This window comes from Neoarius graeffei, chromosome 1 (genome assembly GCF_027579695.1).
Source record: "Neoarius graeffei isolate fNeoGra1 chromosome 1, fNeoGra1.pri, whole genome shotgun sequence".
NCBI lineage: Eukaryota > Metazoa > Chordata > Actinopteri > Siluriformes > Ariidae > Neoarius > Neoarius graeffei.
Window position 1 is genome coordinate 73,996,758 of NC_083569.1, and position 16,685 is coordinate 74,013,442.

General features: G+C 41.2%; 1 protein-coding gene across 1 annotated transcript in view; it reads right to left on the reverse strand.

Annotated features, from left to right (window-relative positions):
• Positions 1-16,685, reverse strand: part of dnah2 (dynein, axonemal, heavy chain 2) — a 432,951-nt gene that overhangs the window by 62,711 nt on the left and 353,555 nt on the right. Inside the window, exons 57-65 of the mRNA XM_060919614.1 lie at positions 14,612-14,772; positions 14,384-14,523; positions 13,182-13,314; positions 10,078-10,217; positions 9,658-9,868; positions 9,328-9,444; positions 7,287-7,428; positions 1,208-1,377; positions 927-1,043 (exon numbers count right to left, since the gene is read on the reverse strand). Of these exons, the coding sequence (XP_060775597.1) occupies positions 927-1,043; positions 1,208-1,377; positions 7,287-7,428; positions 9,328-9,444; positions 9,658-9,868; positions 10,078-10,217; positions 13,182-13,314; positions 14,384-14,523; positions 14,612-14,772 (1,331 nt within the window). The remainder of the gene's footprint in view (positions 1-926; positions 1,044-1,207; positions 1,378-7,286; positions 7,429-9,327; positions 9,445-9,657; positions 9,869-10,077; positions 10,218-13,181; positions 13,315-14,383; positions 14,524-14,611; positions 14,773-16,685) is intronic.

The window sequence follows — 16,685 nt, forward strand, 5'->3', positions numbered from 1 at the left end:
CATGTGATTAGCGTATCCGTGTATTGGCGTTGCTGTGTGCATGCGAATCGTTTTAAAAACGTTAATCTGATGATCCGCTGATTCGAAATAATGTAAACAGGGCCTTAGAGTCACCAGTTAACCTAACCTGCATGTCTTTGGACTGTGGGGGAAACCGGAGCACCCAGAGGAAACCCACGCGGACACGGGGAGAACATGCAAACTCCACACAGAAAGGCCCTCGACAGCCACGGGGCTCGAACCCGGACCTTCTTGCTGTGAGGCGACAGCGCTAACCACTGCACCACCGTGCCGCCCGCATGCCGTTCAAACGTTTCAAATATTTATTTAAAACGCACACTCAAACATTTACAATCCCAGTTGCCAATTAAAAATGTTTCCTAAAACTCTGCCTACATGACCCGTGCGTTATATTCAAATTAAGAAAAAAGTATTCGTCAACTAGACCAGGGTGACCATATAGAGGAGTAAGCCATCTGATACTCCAGTGGGAAGAATTTAAGATTTTATGTTGACTTTTCTGGCCATGAGCATTCCAGAACGGCTTTTAGGATATTAAAGATTGCAATCTGACTGACTGTCCATACTTCATGCACCATTTTCTAAATATTTAAATGTCACCCCACTGAAAGTTCACTGAATTCTGTTGCTAGAGCTCTGGCTTGAGTTAAACGCATACAAAATGTAAAATAGTAATGCAAAAAAATATTACTGTGTGCAAATTAAAACAGAGAATCATTATGATAAAATTGTGTATGATATGAACTGACATGTTGATTGTTTCTAGGCTCAACATAAGCTGATAGGCTCCTTAATATTCAAATCGATTCAAACACTAAGCCGTTCAAAGTAATTAAAAGTTCAAATGCAAATTTTAAAGCAATTTGGCAGCTAGAGCCTCTCGTGAAAACTGCACTTGCACCGACCTCTCGGAGTTTGGACTGGGCCTCGGCCAGTGAGGTTTGTTTCTCTTCCAATTGAGTCATGGCTTCATTCAGCCTAGCACGCTTTGGCTCCACCACCCGGTAGATACGGCCATATACCTGAGAAAAACACACGCGTATGTATAAATCATGGACACACGGGTGTGCAAAGAACTAATTTAAAGATAATAGTTATACAAGTATATAAACCGTACACATTTAGTGTGTAACTGTAATTAAATAATTCTCAGTGCTCTTGTGTGTTTGTGGGTATTGGGTCATACCTCCATGGCTCTGACCCACATGCAGAGAGACTTGGCTGCAAGCGAAACTCTACCAATGATATCAGGTTGGAAGTCAGGCTGTGTGCAGTACTGGCCAATCTTTTTCAACACGCGGTCTGATATGTTGTCCTTATCAAAGTTTACCAGCTGTTTAATAAAGTTGGATTCACCTATCACACACACAGACAGTAGAGTATAATGACAACGCTAATCCACTGATTTAAGAGTCATCATCTGCTCCAGAGTATGCGTTTAAACATTTAAATGTACAGTTGAAGTCGGAAGTTTACACAAACTTATCATGGACATGAATATTTTGGTAATATTGGCTTTTGAATGATTCCTCTGAACTGTTCTTTTTCTGTGGATGAATAATTGGACAGCATACATGTTTAACAGGAAAAACAAGAACAACTGTGAGCTACTGCTCACTTACGTATACCCCCCGCTCTCACTTATATCAGAATGCAAGCAATCGAAGGAACAGGACGCTAATTATGAACGTTGACTTCAACAAATAATTCACCCTGAAACAAGGAAGTAAAGAGCAGTGTCTCTCCCCAGGGATTTCAACTAGCATCTTGGTAAACTGTCATTCTGAAATAGCATTTTGCTTCTTGAAATAGCGTCAAAATCCACGCTATATGCTTCATAAATACATTCAGTTGGTAAACAGGAAGTTGATGTGCGACAGACATGAAAACGGTATACACGGTATAGAATCCCAAGCTGAAGTTTGGTACCAAATATCAAGCAGTTGTGATTTGTAGTTGCTGAGAAAAGTGTTACGAAAATGTTGTAAATCCACGCTATATGTCTCGTAAATACATTCAGTTGGTAAACAGGAAGTTGATATGTGACAGACCTGAAAACGATAAACACGGTATAGAACCCCAAGCTGAAGCTCAGTACCAAATATCAAGCAGTTGTGATTTGTAGTTGCTGAGAAAAGTGTTACGAAAATTTTGTAAATCCACGCTATATGTCTCGTAAATACATTCAGTTGGTAAACAGGAAGTTGATGTGCGACAGACATGAAAACGGTATACACGGTATAGAACCCCAAGCTGAAGTTTGGTACCAAATATCAAGCAGTTGTGATTTGTAGTTGCTGAGAAAAGTGTTACGAAAATGTTGTAAATCCATGCTATATGTCTCGTAAATACATTCAGTTGGTAAACAGGAAGTTGATGTGTGACAGACCTGAAAACGATATACACGGTATAGAACCCCAAGCTGAAGCTCATCTCATCTCATCTCATTATCTCTAGCCGCTTTATCCTTCTACAGGGTCGCAGGCAAGCTGGAGCCTATCGCAGCTGACTATGGGCGAAAGGCGGGGTACACCCTGGACAAGTCGCCAGGTCATCACAGGGCTGATACATAGACACAGACAACCATTCACACTCACATTCACACCTACGGTCAATTTAGAGTCACCAGTTAACCTAACCTGCATGTCTTTGGACTGTGGGGGAAACCGGAGCACCCGGAGGAAACCCACGTGGACACGGGGAGAACATGCAAACTCCGCACAGGAAGGCTCTCGCCAGCCACGGGGCTCGAACCCGGACCTTCTTGCTGTGAGGCGACAGCGCTAACCACTACACCACCGTGCCGCCCCCAAGCTGAAGCTCAGTACTAAATATCAAGCAGTTGTGATTTGTAGTTGCTGAGAAAAGTGTTACAAAAATTTTGTAAATCCACGCTATATGTCTCATAAATACATTCAGTCGGTAAACAGGAAGTTGATGTGTGACAGACCTGAAAACAGTCTACACGGTATAGAACCCCACGCTGAAGTTTGGTACCAAATATCAAGCAGTTGTGATTTGTAGTTGCTGAGAAAAGTGTTACGAAAATGTTGTAAATCCACGCTATATGTCTCGTAAATACATTCAGTCGGTAAACAGGAAGTTGATGTGCGACAGACATGAAAACGGTCTACACGGTATAGAACCCCAAGCTGAAGCTCGGTACCAAATATCAAGCAGTTGTGATTTGTAGTTGCTGAGAAAAGTGTTACGAAAATGTTGTAAATCCACGCTATATGTCTCGTAAATACATTCAGTCGGTAAACAGGACGTTGATGTGCGACAGACATGAAAACGGTCTACACGGTATAGAATCCCAAGCTGAAGTTTGGTACCAAGTGGCTATGATTTGTGGTTGCTGAGAAAAAGGGTGTTTCGGATGAACGGACAGACGGATGGACAGAGGTAACTCAGTATAACACCCCCCCCCCCCCCCCCCCCCCCCCCCCTTCGGAGTGGGAGTATAAAAAAAACCAAGAATTTGGTGTGCAAGTACCAACGATATAGACAGCACACATAAAATGTGGTTAAATGTCCCTTATCAAGTTTCACCTTCACCAGATGTTTTTGGTAGCCATCAAAAAGCTCCTGGCAGAATTCTGGTTGGATATTTGACCACTCTTCTTGGCACGATCGCTGGAGTTCAAATGAATGTATTGGTTCCCTGGCATGGACCTGACTTTTAAGCACAGTCCACATGTTTTCAATAGAGTAGGGGTCAGAACTTTATTCCAAAAGCTTAAACGTTAGCCTGCTTTATCCATTCCACCCAACTGTGCCCAGCAATCTAGCTGATTGTTTGAGGTTATGCTGAAGAATTCTGAGGTAGTCTCCTTCTTCGTTATTCTATCCTCTTTGTTACCCATGCTTAACAATTGTTTGACAGTTGGTAAAGTGTTTCTGGTTCTGAACGCCTCATCTTTATTCCTTCAAACATACTTCTGGTCGCCAAATAACTCAATCTTTGTCTCATCTGACCATAAAACTTTTTTTCCAGAAGGGTTTTTTTTTTGTCCATGTGGTCAGCTGCAAACTTTAAATGAGGTTAAGATGTTGGTTTTGGAATATGGGTTTCTTCTTGGACGGCAGCCTCTCAGTCCATGGCGACGCAAAATCCGCTTGATTGTAGACAGTGATAATAATTGTGTTCTAGCAGCTTCCAGTTCATGTACCTTAGTGATTCCTGGGTTGTTCCTGACCATCCAAACCAATTTCCTTTCAGATGAGGGTGACAGTTTGGGTCTTTTTCCAGACCTTGGCAAAGTGGCTACACCTCCAAATCACTTGTACTTGTCAAACAAACCCGATTTTTACATTTGCCCAGAGAAGTTACCAGCTGTAATCAATCATGATCACTAACAGGAAGTTAAAAGGCCTTGGAACGTTAAGACATTTTATAACTTCACTGCAAAAAATGATCTCTTGTTGAGAGAAAATATCTTTAATATGGGTGAATTTATCTATTATTTCTTATTAGAAGTTTACTAGAACTCAAATGTAAGATTATCTAGCTTACTTTGAGACGCTTTTACTAGGTAATTTCAAGCCTTACATTTTCTTATTCTATTGGCAGATAATTTTGCTTCTTTCTAGAATTGAATGCTTAAAATGAGCAAAATTATCTGCCAATAGAATAAGGAAATTTAAAGTGCCATTCCACCATTGGATGTATTTTTTTGGCATAAAATACAATATATTTTATGACAACATGACTAGACAGAGAAATCTTTTAGCTTCAAAATGATATATCAAACATAATTTTTTGACAACGACAAGTATATTAATTTTGCGACCAAAGTCACCTACCCTTTTAATTTCCGCGCGGTAGTGAAACGTGATGTCATCGGCAGGTTCCCCTTCTTGTGTACCACGTCAAGTGTGACGTGGCACAGATTATCAGTAATGGCGGACAGAATGTGATTGTCAGCTTCGGAAAAGAAGTGAAGGAAAATAGCAAGTGATGCCCAAAGGAGACGGTCGATGGTGAATATCGGCACAGCAATCGACAAGTGGAAATCGTGTTCTATCCGCCATTACTGATAATCTGTGCCACGTCACACGTGACGTGGTACACAAGAAGGGGAACCTGCCGATGACATCACGTTTCACTACCGCGCGGAAATTAAAAGGGTAGGTGACTTTGGTCGCAAAATTAATATACTTGTCGTTGTCAAAAAATTATGTTTGATATATCATTTTGAAGCTAAAAGATTTCTCTGTCTAGTCATGTTGTCATAAAATATATTGTATTTTATGCCAAAGAATATATCCAATGGTGGAATGGCACTTTAAGGCTTGAAATTAGTAAAAGCGTCTCAAAGTAAGCTCAATAATCTTACATTTGAGTTCTAGTAAACTTCTAATAAGAAATAATAGATAAATTCACCCATATTAAAGATATTTTCTCTCAACAAGAGATCATTTTTTGCAGTGTTTGCACACCACTGAATTAATAATCTACAATAAATGGGTATATTTTTGACCCTGTGCTGATTTCAGAAAACCCAAAATAAATTAAAATTCGTGCACCAAAGTGTTGTTCTTTTCTATTAAAGACGTCGTACAATCATTCTTCCCCAGAAAAGAACAGCTAAAAGAAATCACTGAAAGCCAAAACACTGCCACACTGCAAAAAGTAAAATCTAACCAAGATTAAATATCTTAAATCAAGACAAAATATGCTTGTTATTTGTCTGCCAAGATAATTCTCCTTTCCAGGCAGGTTTTGTGTAAGAGTATTTCACTTACTTTAAGCATTTTTTCCCTCAATTATCTTAATAAGGTATTATAACTTGTTATTGAGATTTTATTCCTGGTTATGAGTAAGTTCTGTCTTAAAATGAGAATTACCATAATTTCATTGGTGTTATATTAACCATGACAAGTTTGTCAAAGTCAGAATTTCTTATTTCAAGCATCTTATCCTTCCTTTTAATCTCTTAACACAAAACAGATAACTAAATTAAATGAAGTGTTGTATTGTCAATCTGGCACCAAAAATAGGCTACAAAATGGATTGGTTTGTTGTTTTGATTTTGATTTATTTGGCGGTCTCAGTTGGTATAAACACTTACTTAAACAGAGCACACCAATATGCCCAGATGAAATAGTCAAACTGTTGGTTGGGGGACAAAGTATCTAGCATGTTAAAGTGCCATTCCACCATTGGATGTATTCTTTGGCATAAAATACAATATATTTTGACAACATATATAAATGGTATCACTAGACAGAGAAATCTTTTAGCTTCAAAATGATATATCAAACATAATTTTTTGACAACGACAAGTATATTAATTTTGCGACCAAAGTCACCTACCCTTTTAATTTCCGTGCGTGATGTCATCGGCAGGTTTCCCTTCTTGTGTACCACGTGACGTGTGACGTGGCACATATTATCAGCAATGGCGGATAGAACGCGATAAAAATAATACCAATAAATCTAGCTAATACCAATAAATCTAGCTAACTGAAAGATTAACTCAAAATTTTTCGCAATTTTTTTGGCCCCCATATACGAGGAGAAATGACTCTCTCACTTTGGGGGTTTCCTGGTCTAAAAATAGGCCGACACATGGTACACAAGAAGGGGAACCTGCCGATGACATCACGCGCGGAAATTAAAAGGGTAGGTGACTTTGGTCGCAAAATTAATATACTTGTCGTTGTCAAAAAATGATGTTTGATATATCATTTTGAAGCTAAAAGATTTCTCTGTCTAGTCATGTTGTCATAAAATATATTGTATTTTATGCCAAAGAATACATCCAATGGTGGAATGGCACTTTAAAATGAGGAGTACAACTTTACTTGTTTTTAGTATAAATACACTAGTTTTAAGACATCTGTGGGGTTTCTAAAGCTCGATATATTTACTTGTTTTTAAAAATCTTGCCAAGTCAAATGTTCTTGTTCTGTTGGCAGATAATTTTGCTTAAGTAAAATATTCCTCATTTTATTACTTTTTTTTCTTGTTTTTGTAAGCCGGGTTTTTGCAGTGCATGACATTCATGTCCTTGATAAGTGTATGTAAACATCTGACCCAAACTGTACTTTCTAATTGTTGATTATATTTCCACTGCCCCCTGCTCTATACCGGTATATTAGGCACTGGTCAGCTGTCATTAACCTTTTCTCTCTCTATTATAATGGGTTTCTTTGAGTAAAATTTAAGTCTTCTTGCGGTCCAATTTGTTTCCTGCGCCCTCCATTATCCAGTGATCAACCAGTAAATACTGTATATGCTCTTTTTTGCTGTCTCTTACCAAGCTGTCTCTTAGCCTCAGCCCAGGTGGGTTCACATCCTCTCAAAATCATGACTGCCTGCATCACAGTCTCTACCAGCGCCGGGGGCCGACCATACGACTTGATTTCAGTCATATCCTTCTTATTCAGGGATTCCAAGGCCTGCACAACAGGACATGAAGTTACTAAGAGCCTGGAAACATGTTATAAAACAATTCCAGCCATCTTTTTTTCTTGATATATAGGAGCTACACAGGCAGTGAATTTGAAGTTAGGCTACTGCAAGAGCTACATGCTATTTTTTTTTTTTTTATCTGTAACCCCAAACTGCCAATCAATACTTTCAAAATATACACACTGGCCAGTTTAATAAAAACACCTGTATCCCTGTTATCCAATCAGCCAATCATGTGACAGCAGCAAAACGCATAAACCCATGTAGATACAGGCTGAGAGCTTCACATAAAACACCAGAATGGGGGAATCTCAGTGGCTTTGACCATAGCGTGGTTATTGGTGCCAGATGGGCTGGTTTGAGTACTGTATTTCCGAAAACGCTGATCTCCTGTTTCACACAAACCACTCTACAAAGTTTACAGAATGATGCTTAAAACATTCAGTGCGGGCAGAAACGTCTTGTTGATAGAACGGCCAGACTAGTTTACTCTCACAGGAAGACTATGGTAACTAAGGTGGTGTTTACATTAGACCGTATCCGTCTCGTTTTCGTCGCGGATGCACTGTCCGTGCACATTAAAATGCCGGGAAACGACTCCACAGGCAGAACAGTTTGAATCCGCCAGGGCCCACGTATTCAACCCAGTTCGTATCTGATCCGGTGCTGTGTAAACATTGAGGAACGCGGAAACGCAGTGCTGAGCTCTAGCTGACGTCGTCATTGGACAACGTCACTGTGACATCCACCTTCCTGATTCGCTGGCGTTGGGATCTCACACACAGCGGCTCAGTCCCGAATCACTGCTCGTGCGCTTCACTCGCGCGCTCTGTGAGCTGCGCAGGGCCGGAGTGCGCACCCTCCAGAGGGCACTCGCTGTTCAGGGCGGAGTGATTTGGAGTGCAGGAGGAAGCGCTGAGCTGCACTGAGGTTTATTTACACATTTCAACCTCCTTCAGGCGCTTAAACTCAGTGAGAACATGAACATCACAGCCAGGTGTGTTTATCTGCTGGAGAAGGTGTTCGCTTGCCATCCTTCCACTTGCAAGTGGTGAGTGACTTGCGCATGCCCGATATGCACTGGGATCATGTGACGTGCCGTCTAATTAGTCATGTGATTAGCGTATCCGTGTATTGGTGTTGCTGTGTGCACGCGAATCGTGTATTGGCATTGCTCTGTGCACGCGAATCATTTTAAAAACGTTAATCTGATGATCCGCTGATACGGTCTAATGTAAACACCACCTAAGCCAACCACTCTTTATAGCCATTGTGAGCAGAAAAGCTTCTCAGATTGCACATGGTGGATGGGCTACAACAGCAGATGACCACATTGGGTTCCACTCCCGTGAGCCAAGAACAGAAATCTGAGGCTGCATTGTGCACAGGCTCACCAAAACTGGCCAGTCTAAGATTGGAAAAAGATCAGGCGACATTGAAAAAGCCCTCGACAGATCAACAATCCCATTTAGCACCAACAGCCAGGCCACTGAGATCACATTTTCCCCCATTAACTGAAGCTGCATGGTTTTATGTATTGCACCGCTGCCACACGACTAACTGATTGATAATTTCATTAATTAATAAATAAGCAGGGGTACAAGTTTGCCTATTAAATTACTAGTAGTACTACCGCTACTGTTTTTTTTTGTAATTACAGCTGTGAGAAAACAAAATGGGCTGCGGTTATTAAGCCCATACTTGTTAGATGAACAATCAAATAAGGAAAGATCACACTTTATGATCCATTCATGTAGAAATCGGGATCATCTCAAAAGATTCCCAAACATTTCTCACAACGGTATACAGTAAATAGCAATACAAGCTGAGCTCTGTAAGGAGATGTTCAGCTCGTGTACTGTACAGCTGAATAAAACTGTGCTGACCTTCATGGCCTCCTCTAGAGCAGGTAGAGCTTCATCAAGATCTTTCTGAGCATTATTGGCCATCGTCTTGCACTTCAGCTCTTCTGCTGCAATCTTCTTACTGTGAGCACCCACAGCCTATGCATAACCGGTCACACACACACACACACACACATACCAGAAGGTGCGTCACGACAAACGCAAATCAACTCATTTATTTTAGGTTCAGAAAACAACCAACGCGAAGAGGATCATCATTAATGAATGGGCGACAACAAAACGGGTGTAAATATGTCTCCAAGAATGTAATTACACACAGACGCAAAATATATTTTTCTAATTTCCAATCACCTTCTGCTGTTCATCTGCTTCCCTCTTCTGTTGTATAATGCCGACCAGGTACTCCTCGCACTGCTTCTGAAACTCGGCCACTTTTATCTTGGCGTCTTCCAGTTCCACGGACATGGCCTCCACTTTAGTGCGAGTATCATCAATCTTAAACAAACCGTTCCTCAGTTTGGACACCTGCTCACCAAGCTCACTGCGCTTCTCAGCCAACAACCTAACACAGAGTGTGTGCGCGCGCGTGCGAGAGAGAGAGAGAGAGAGAGAGAGAGAGAGAGAGAGAAGAAAATATCACAGCCAAATGAATTTTGGAATGTGTAAAGCAGAGAGTGAGACGGGTATATATAAAAAGAGCAACAGTCTGTCTACATCGCTTTCACTCTTTTATAGCACATATGATTTAAAGACTAATAGAAGGATAAATACTTCTTATATCCGGAGACAAGTTCAAGGTAGTTGGTGGGTGTGACATAGTTGGGCCTCTTGAGCTCCAACTTCATCCTCTGAGAAAACTGCACGACTGACTGGTGCATCGTCATAAAGATACAAGCCACTTTGCTCTGGATCTGCAGATCAGGGATATAAGAGATTAATTCAACTCATAAATCCATTCAAATGATATCAGATTCTCAGGGAAAGGTCTCCTCCATAATCCTCCTTTTAACCTGAACTAATAGAGTATCTGGCTAATACAGTGTCGAAATAATACAGTGCTGAGCGTAAATGAGTACCCCCCTTTGAAAAATAACATTTTAAACAATATCTCAATGAACACAAACAATTTCCAAAATGTTGACAAGACAAAGTTTAATATAACATCTGTTTAACTTATAACGGGAAAGTAAGGTTAATAATATAACTTAGATTACACATTTTTCAGTTTTACTCAAATTAGGGTACAAAAACTCCTCCATCTAGTACTTTGTATGGCCTCCATGATTTTTAATGACAGCACCAAGTCTTCTAGGCATGGAATGAACAAGTTGGCGACATTTTGCAACATCAATCTTTTTCCGTTCTTCAACAACGACCTCTTTTAGTGACTGGATGCTGGATGGAGAGTGATGCTCAACTTGTCTCTTCAGAATTCCCCAGAGGTGTTCGATTGGGTTCAGATCAGGAGACATACTTGGCCACTGAATCACTTTCACCCTGTTCTTCTTCAGAAATCCAACAGTGGCCTTAGATGTGTGTTTAGTCATGTTGGAAAAGTGCACGACGACCAAGGGCACGGAGTGATGGTAGCATCTTCTCTTTCAGTATAGAGCAATACATCTGTGAATTCATGATGCCATCAATGAAATGCAGCTCCCCGACACCAGCAGCACTCATGCAGCCCCACATAAGGACACTGCCACCACCATGTTTCACTGTAGGCACCAGGCAGTTTTCTTTGTATTCCTCACCTTTGTGATGCCATACAGTTTTGAAGCCATCAGTTCTAAAAACATTTATCTTGGTCTCATCACTCCAGAGTGTAGAGTCCCAGTAGTCTTCATCTTTGTCAGCATGGGCCCTGGCAAACTCTAGGCGGGCTTTTTTGTGCCTGGGCTTTAGGAGAGGCTTCTTTCGTGGACGGCATCCATGCATGCCATTCCTCTGCAGTGTACGCCATATTGTGTCACGGGAAATAGTCACCCCAGTTTGGCTTTCTACTTCTTTAGATAACTGCAGTGAACTTGCATGCCGATTTTCTTCAACCCTTCTCATCAGAAGACGCTCCTGTCGAGGTGTTAACTTCCGTGGACGACCTGGACGTCTCTGTGAGATGGTTGCAGTTCCATCTTTCTTAAATGTTTGTACCACTTTTGCGACAGTATTCTGACTGATAAGTAAAGCTTTGCTGATCTTCTTGTAGCCTTCACCTTTGTGGTGGAAAGAAATTATTTTCTTTGAGGAATTCTGAAGAGACAAGTTGAGCATCACTCTCCATCCAGCATCCAGTCACTAAAAGAGGTCGTTGTTGAAGAATGGAAAAAGATTGATGTTGCAAAATGTCGCCAACTTGTTCATTCCATGCCTAGAAGACTTGGTGCTGTCATTAAAAATCATGGCGGCCATACAAAGTACTAGATGGAGGAGTTTTTGTTGTGGGGTGTACTCATTTTTGCACCACCTTAATTTGAGTAAAACTGAAAAATGTGTAATCTAAGTTATATTATTAACCTTACTTTCCCGTTATAAGTTAAACAGATGTTATATTAAACTTTGTCTTGTCAACATTTTGGAAATTAATTGTGTTCATTGAGATATTGTTTAAAATGTTACTTTTCAAAGGGGGCGCACTCATTTACACTCAGCACTGTATTTTTCTGTGTGACAGTATGGATTTATGAATATTTTAAGAACAAGCACAATCAGCCAATAAGTGTCGAGTTTCTGTTCATGCCTGTTGAATAAAAATCTTTACAATATAGTTTAAAACCATGATGGAGCCAATCACATGGTTGCATGATTAAAGCATACAGAGACAGGCCAAATTTTTCAATTCATGTTTACATCAAACATCAGAATGGGATAAAAACGGGATTTCAGTGACTTTGACCATGGCATAGTTGTTGGTGCCAGACGAGCTGGTTTGGGTATTTCAGAAACTGATGATCTCCTGGTATTTTCACACACAACAGTTGTACACGGAATGGTAAGGAAAACAAAAACATCCAGTGTGGTGCAAAAGCCTTGTTGATGAGAGAGGTCAGAGGAGAACGGCCAGACTGGTTTGAGTTGACAGGAGGTCTACGGTAAAACTCAAATAATCACTCATGGTGAGCAGAAAAATATCTCAGAACATGTTGAACCTGGGGGCGGCACGGTGGTGTAGTGGTTAGCGCTGTCGCCTCACAGCAAGAAGGTCCTGGGTTCGAGCCCCGGGGCCGGCGAGGGCCTTTCTGTGTGGAGTTTGCATGTTCTCCCCGTGTCCGCGTGGGTTTCCTCCGGGTGCTCCGGTTTCCCCCACAGTCCAAAGACATGCAGGTTAGGTTAACTGATGACTCTAAATTGACCGTAGGTGTGAATGTGAGTGTGAATGGTTGTCTGTGTCTATGTGTCAGCCCTGTGATGACCTGGCGACTTGTCCAGGGTGTACCCCGCCTTTCGCCCGTAGTCAGCTGGGATAGGCTCCAGCTCGCCTGCGACCCTGTAGAACAGGATAAAGCGGCTAGAGATAATGAGATGAGATGAGATGTTGAACCTGAGGCAGATCAGGGCTACAACAGCAGAAGATCACATCTTGTTCCTCTCCTATCAGCTGAGAACAGGAATCGGAGGCTACAGTACTGTAGGCACAAACTCGCTGAAACTGGGTAGCTGAAGACCGGGAATAGATGACTGAATAACTGAAGCTCTTGACCTGTATCTGCATGATTTAATGCATTGGGCTGCTGCCACATGATTGGCAGACTGGATAATTACTTGAATGTGCTGGTGTATAGGTATTTCTAAGTGGATGATGGGTGTATATGGTATATATGTTTTAACGAGTTGTGCGATAGTATCTCTCTCTTGATCTGTGCGTGTGTGTGTGTTTTTACCCCTTCCACATCCCCCAAGTTGAGTCCATCCAAATATCTCTCAGCTACTTCTAATAAAGCATCTTGTGGCCACTCAGAGAACCAGTCAATTGTAGTGCAGTTCACTAATGCTGGGTATTGACGAATACGATTCCTACACACACACACACACACACACACAAAGGTTGAGTTAAAAGGTGGAAAAGCAGTGCTATTTCTCATATTTCCCCTTACAAGCTGTACATATATCTGCCTTCAGACACCTCTTTTATGGTTACAACTAGGAGGTTATTAACTAATTTCACATCATTTTCTTCCATACACACAGCCTACATTCCTTGCTCCGCTCACAGGTCATCCAGTGTTCATTTGCTGATTTGTCATGCATGATTACGCTGCCTTTTGGGCCAGTAGTTGCCATTAAAGTGCTACCATGGTAATCAACCCACCAATTACAAATAAGGCCATTCGGCCTAAGCCCACAGCTTGATTCAGATACTGTCATTTTTAATTAGGCGTGACCCCAGGGTCACTTGACACAAGCCACCTCGTTATGCTGACAAGGGATGCAAATCGCTGATTAAAGAGGAAGAAGAGAAGAGGGAGCACGAGAGAATAATAAGAGAGAAAGAGACAGATAGAGAGTTTTTGATGAATATAAAACCCAAGTGAAGGCAGTAAGTAATGAGAAGACTCGAAAGGAAGGTCAGGACCGGGCAACTCCTAGCACTCATGCTGACTATTGATGAAGATCTCAGGATGACAGGTGAGCTCGAAGTGGTTCTTTGTCTGGCTCAGTAAATTGCTTTCACTTTGCCGGAGACTAACTCTCTCAGTCGGATTGAATATCAGTGCACTGATTTCGGCACTGTGAAACTCATAAAACTGAAATAATAAGATGGCTGCAGGGCTTTCTCGGAGTTCTCTTTGAATGTAGCACTGAATTAGAAAACTCTAGCCGTGACTAAAATTAGACCTGCAGAAATCATTCCAGTATTTATCATCATCATTAGAGGTGAGGTGTGCGATTTGATTCCAGGACTAGGCTACTCAGCTAATGCTGACCGAATTTCACCCATTCAATCAATTTGGTCTAATTCCATTCGAGCATTCGAGGCATTCATTTCACAAAGTAGTATCTGGTTGGGATGGAAGCAGCAGTGCGCTCTTGTTTTATGTAAACGAACTCAATATGTATCTTGCTGTTTCCGAAGAGTAAGTACCTGAAAGGGTCTCCTACAGGACTCATGCACAACACTATGTGGAGGTTGTTTCTCACACGCTCTATCAGGTAGTTAAACATGGAGTCTGGAGTCTCGTCCACGTTGTCCGTCCTTGCAGACTCATAAAGAGCATTCTGGATCTGCACAAGAGAAATATAACAACACTATCAATGAACGCACCCACAAGCATACGAACACACTTGTAAGTTTAATCAACAGGAGACAGACCTCGTCAAATTCGTCCGACTTGAACAGATTGGGCACTTCTCCAGAACTGAGGATGTTGTTGATATCCTCTAGAAAGGACTCGTCCACAAGCTGAGTGTCATTAAACAGGAAAACTGTGGGCTTGTTGTCCACTCCTGTCAGCCTGTACAGCTTCTTAATGTCTGCGTTAGACACAGCAATTACATTTATCTAATTACGAAAAGAACCCAAAACACTTCAAAGAGGTACTGCACACTTGAATGTGTTTTTTGAGCTGTAAACTAAATGATATGATTGTACTGTTATGAAAATAATCAGTGCTCGTGTTAATATTGACAAAATGAACATGTTAATTTTTTTTTAAAATCAGTATTTCATGAGTTAAAAATGGCTCAAAATAATCATCCAGAGCCTTGCGAGGTTCTGATACTGATGAAGTTTACTACAGCGGTGCTTGAAAGTTTGTGAACCCTTTAGAATTTTCTATATTTCTGCATAAATTTGACCTAAAACATCATCAGATTTTCACACAAGTCCTAAAAGTAGATAAAGAGAACCCAGTTAAACAAATGAGACAAAAATATTATACTTGGTCATTTATTTATTGAGGAAAATGATCCAATATTACATATCTGTGAGTGGCAAAAAGTATGTGAACCTCTAGGATTAGCGGTTAATTTGAAGGTGAAATTAGAGTCAGGTGTTTTCAATCAGTGGGATGACAATCAGGTGTGAGTGGGCACCCTGTTTTATTTAAAGAACAGGGATCTATCAAAGTCTGACCTTCACAACACATGTTTGTGGAAGTGCATCATGGCACGAACAAAGGAGATTTCTGAGGACCTCAGAAAAAGCGTTGTTGATGCTCATCAGGCTGGAAAAGGTTACAAAACCATCTCTAAAGAGTTTGGACTTCATCAATCCACAGTCAGACAGATTGTGCACAAATGGAGGAAATTCAAGACCATTGTTACCCTCCCCAGGAGTGGTCGACCAACAAAGATCACTCCAAGAGCAAGGCGTGTAATAGTCGGTGAGCTCACAAAGGACCCCAGGGTAACTTCTAAGCAACTGAAGGCCTCTCTCACATTGGCTAATGTTAATGTTCATGAGTCCACCATCAGGAGAACACTGAACAACAATGGTGTGCATGGCAGGGTTGCAAGGAGAAAGCCACTGCTCTCCAAAAAGAACATTGCTGCTCGTCTGCAGTTTGCTAAAGATCACATGGACAAGCCAGAAGGCTATTGGAAAAATGTTTTGTGGACGGATGAGATCAAAATAGAACTTTTTGGTTTAAATGAGAAGTGTTATGTTTGGAGAAAGGAAAACACTGCATCCCAGCATAAGAACCTTATCCCATCTGTGAAACATGGTGGTGGTAGTATCATGGTTTGGGCCTGTTTTGCTGCATCTGGGCCAGGACAGCTTGCCATCATTAATGGAACAATGAATTCTGAATTATACCAGCGAATTCTAAAGGAAAATGTCAGGACATCTGTCCATGAACCGAATCTCAAGAGAAGGTGGGTCATGCAGCAAGACAACGACCCTAAGCACACAAGTCGTTCTACCAAAGAATGGTTAAAGAAGAATAAAGTTAATGTTTTGGAATGGCCAAGTCAAAGTCCTGACCTTAATCCAATCGAAATGTTGTGGAAGGACCTGAAGCGAGCAGTTAATGTGAGGAAACCCACCAACATCCCAGAGTTGAAGCTGTTCTGTACGGAGGAACGGGCTAAAATTCCTCCAAGCCGGTGTGCAGGACTGATCAACAGTTACCGGAAACGTTTAGTTGCAGTTATTGCTGCACAAGGGGGTCACACCAGATACTGAAAGCAAAGGTTCACATACTTTTGCCACTCACAGATATGTAATATTGGATCATTTTCCTCAATAAATAAATGACCAAGTATAATATTTTTGTCTCATTTGTTTAACTGGGTTCTCTTTATCTATTTTTAGGACTTGTGTGAAAATCTGATGATGTTTTAGGTCATATTTATGCAGAAATATAGAAAATTCTAAAGGGTTCACAAACTTTCAAGCACCACTGTATGCTGATGCTGAGTCCACCGTTTGGTACTTCTCTATG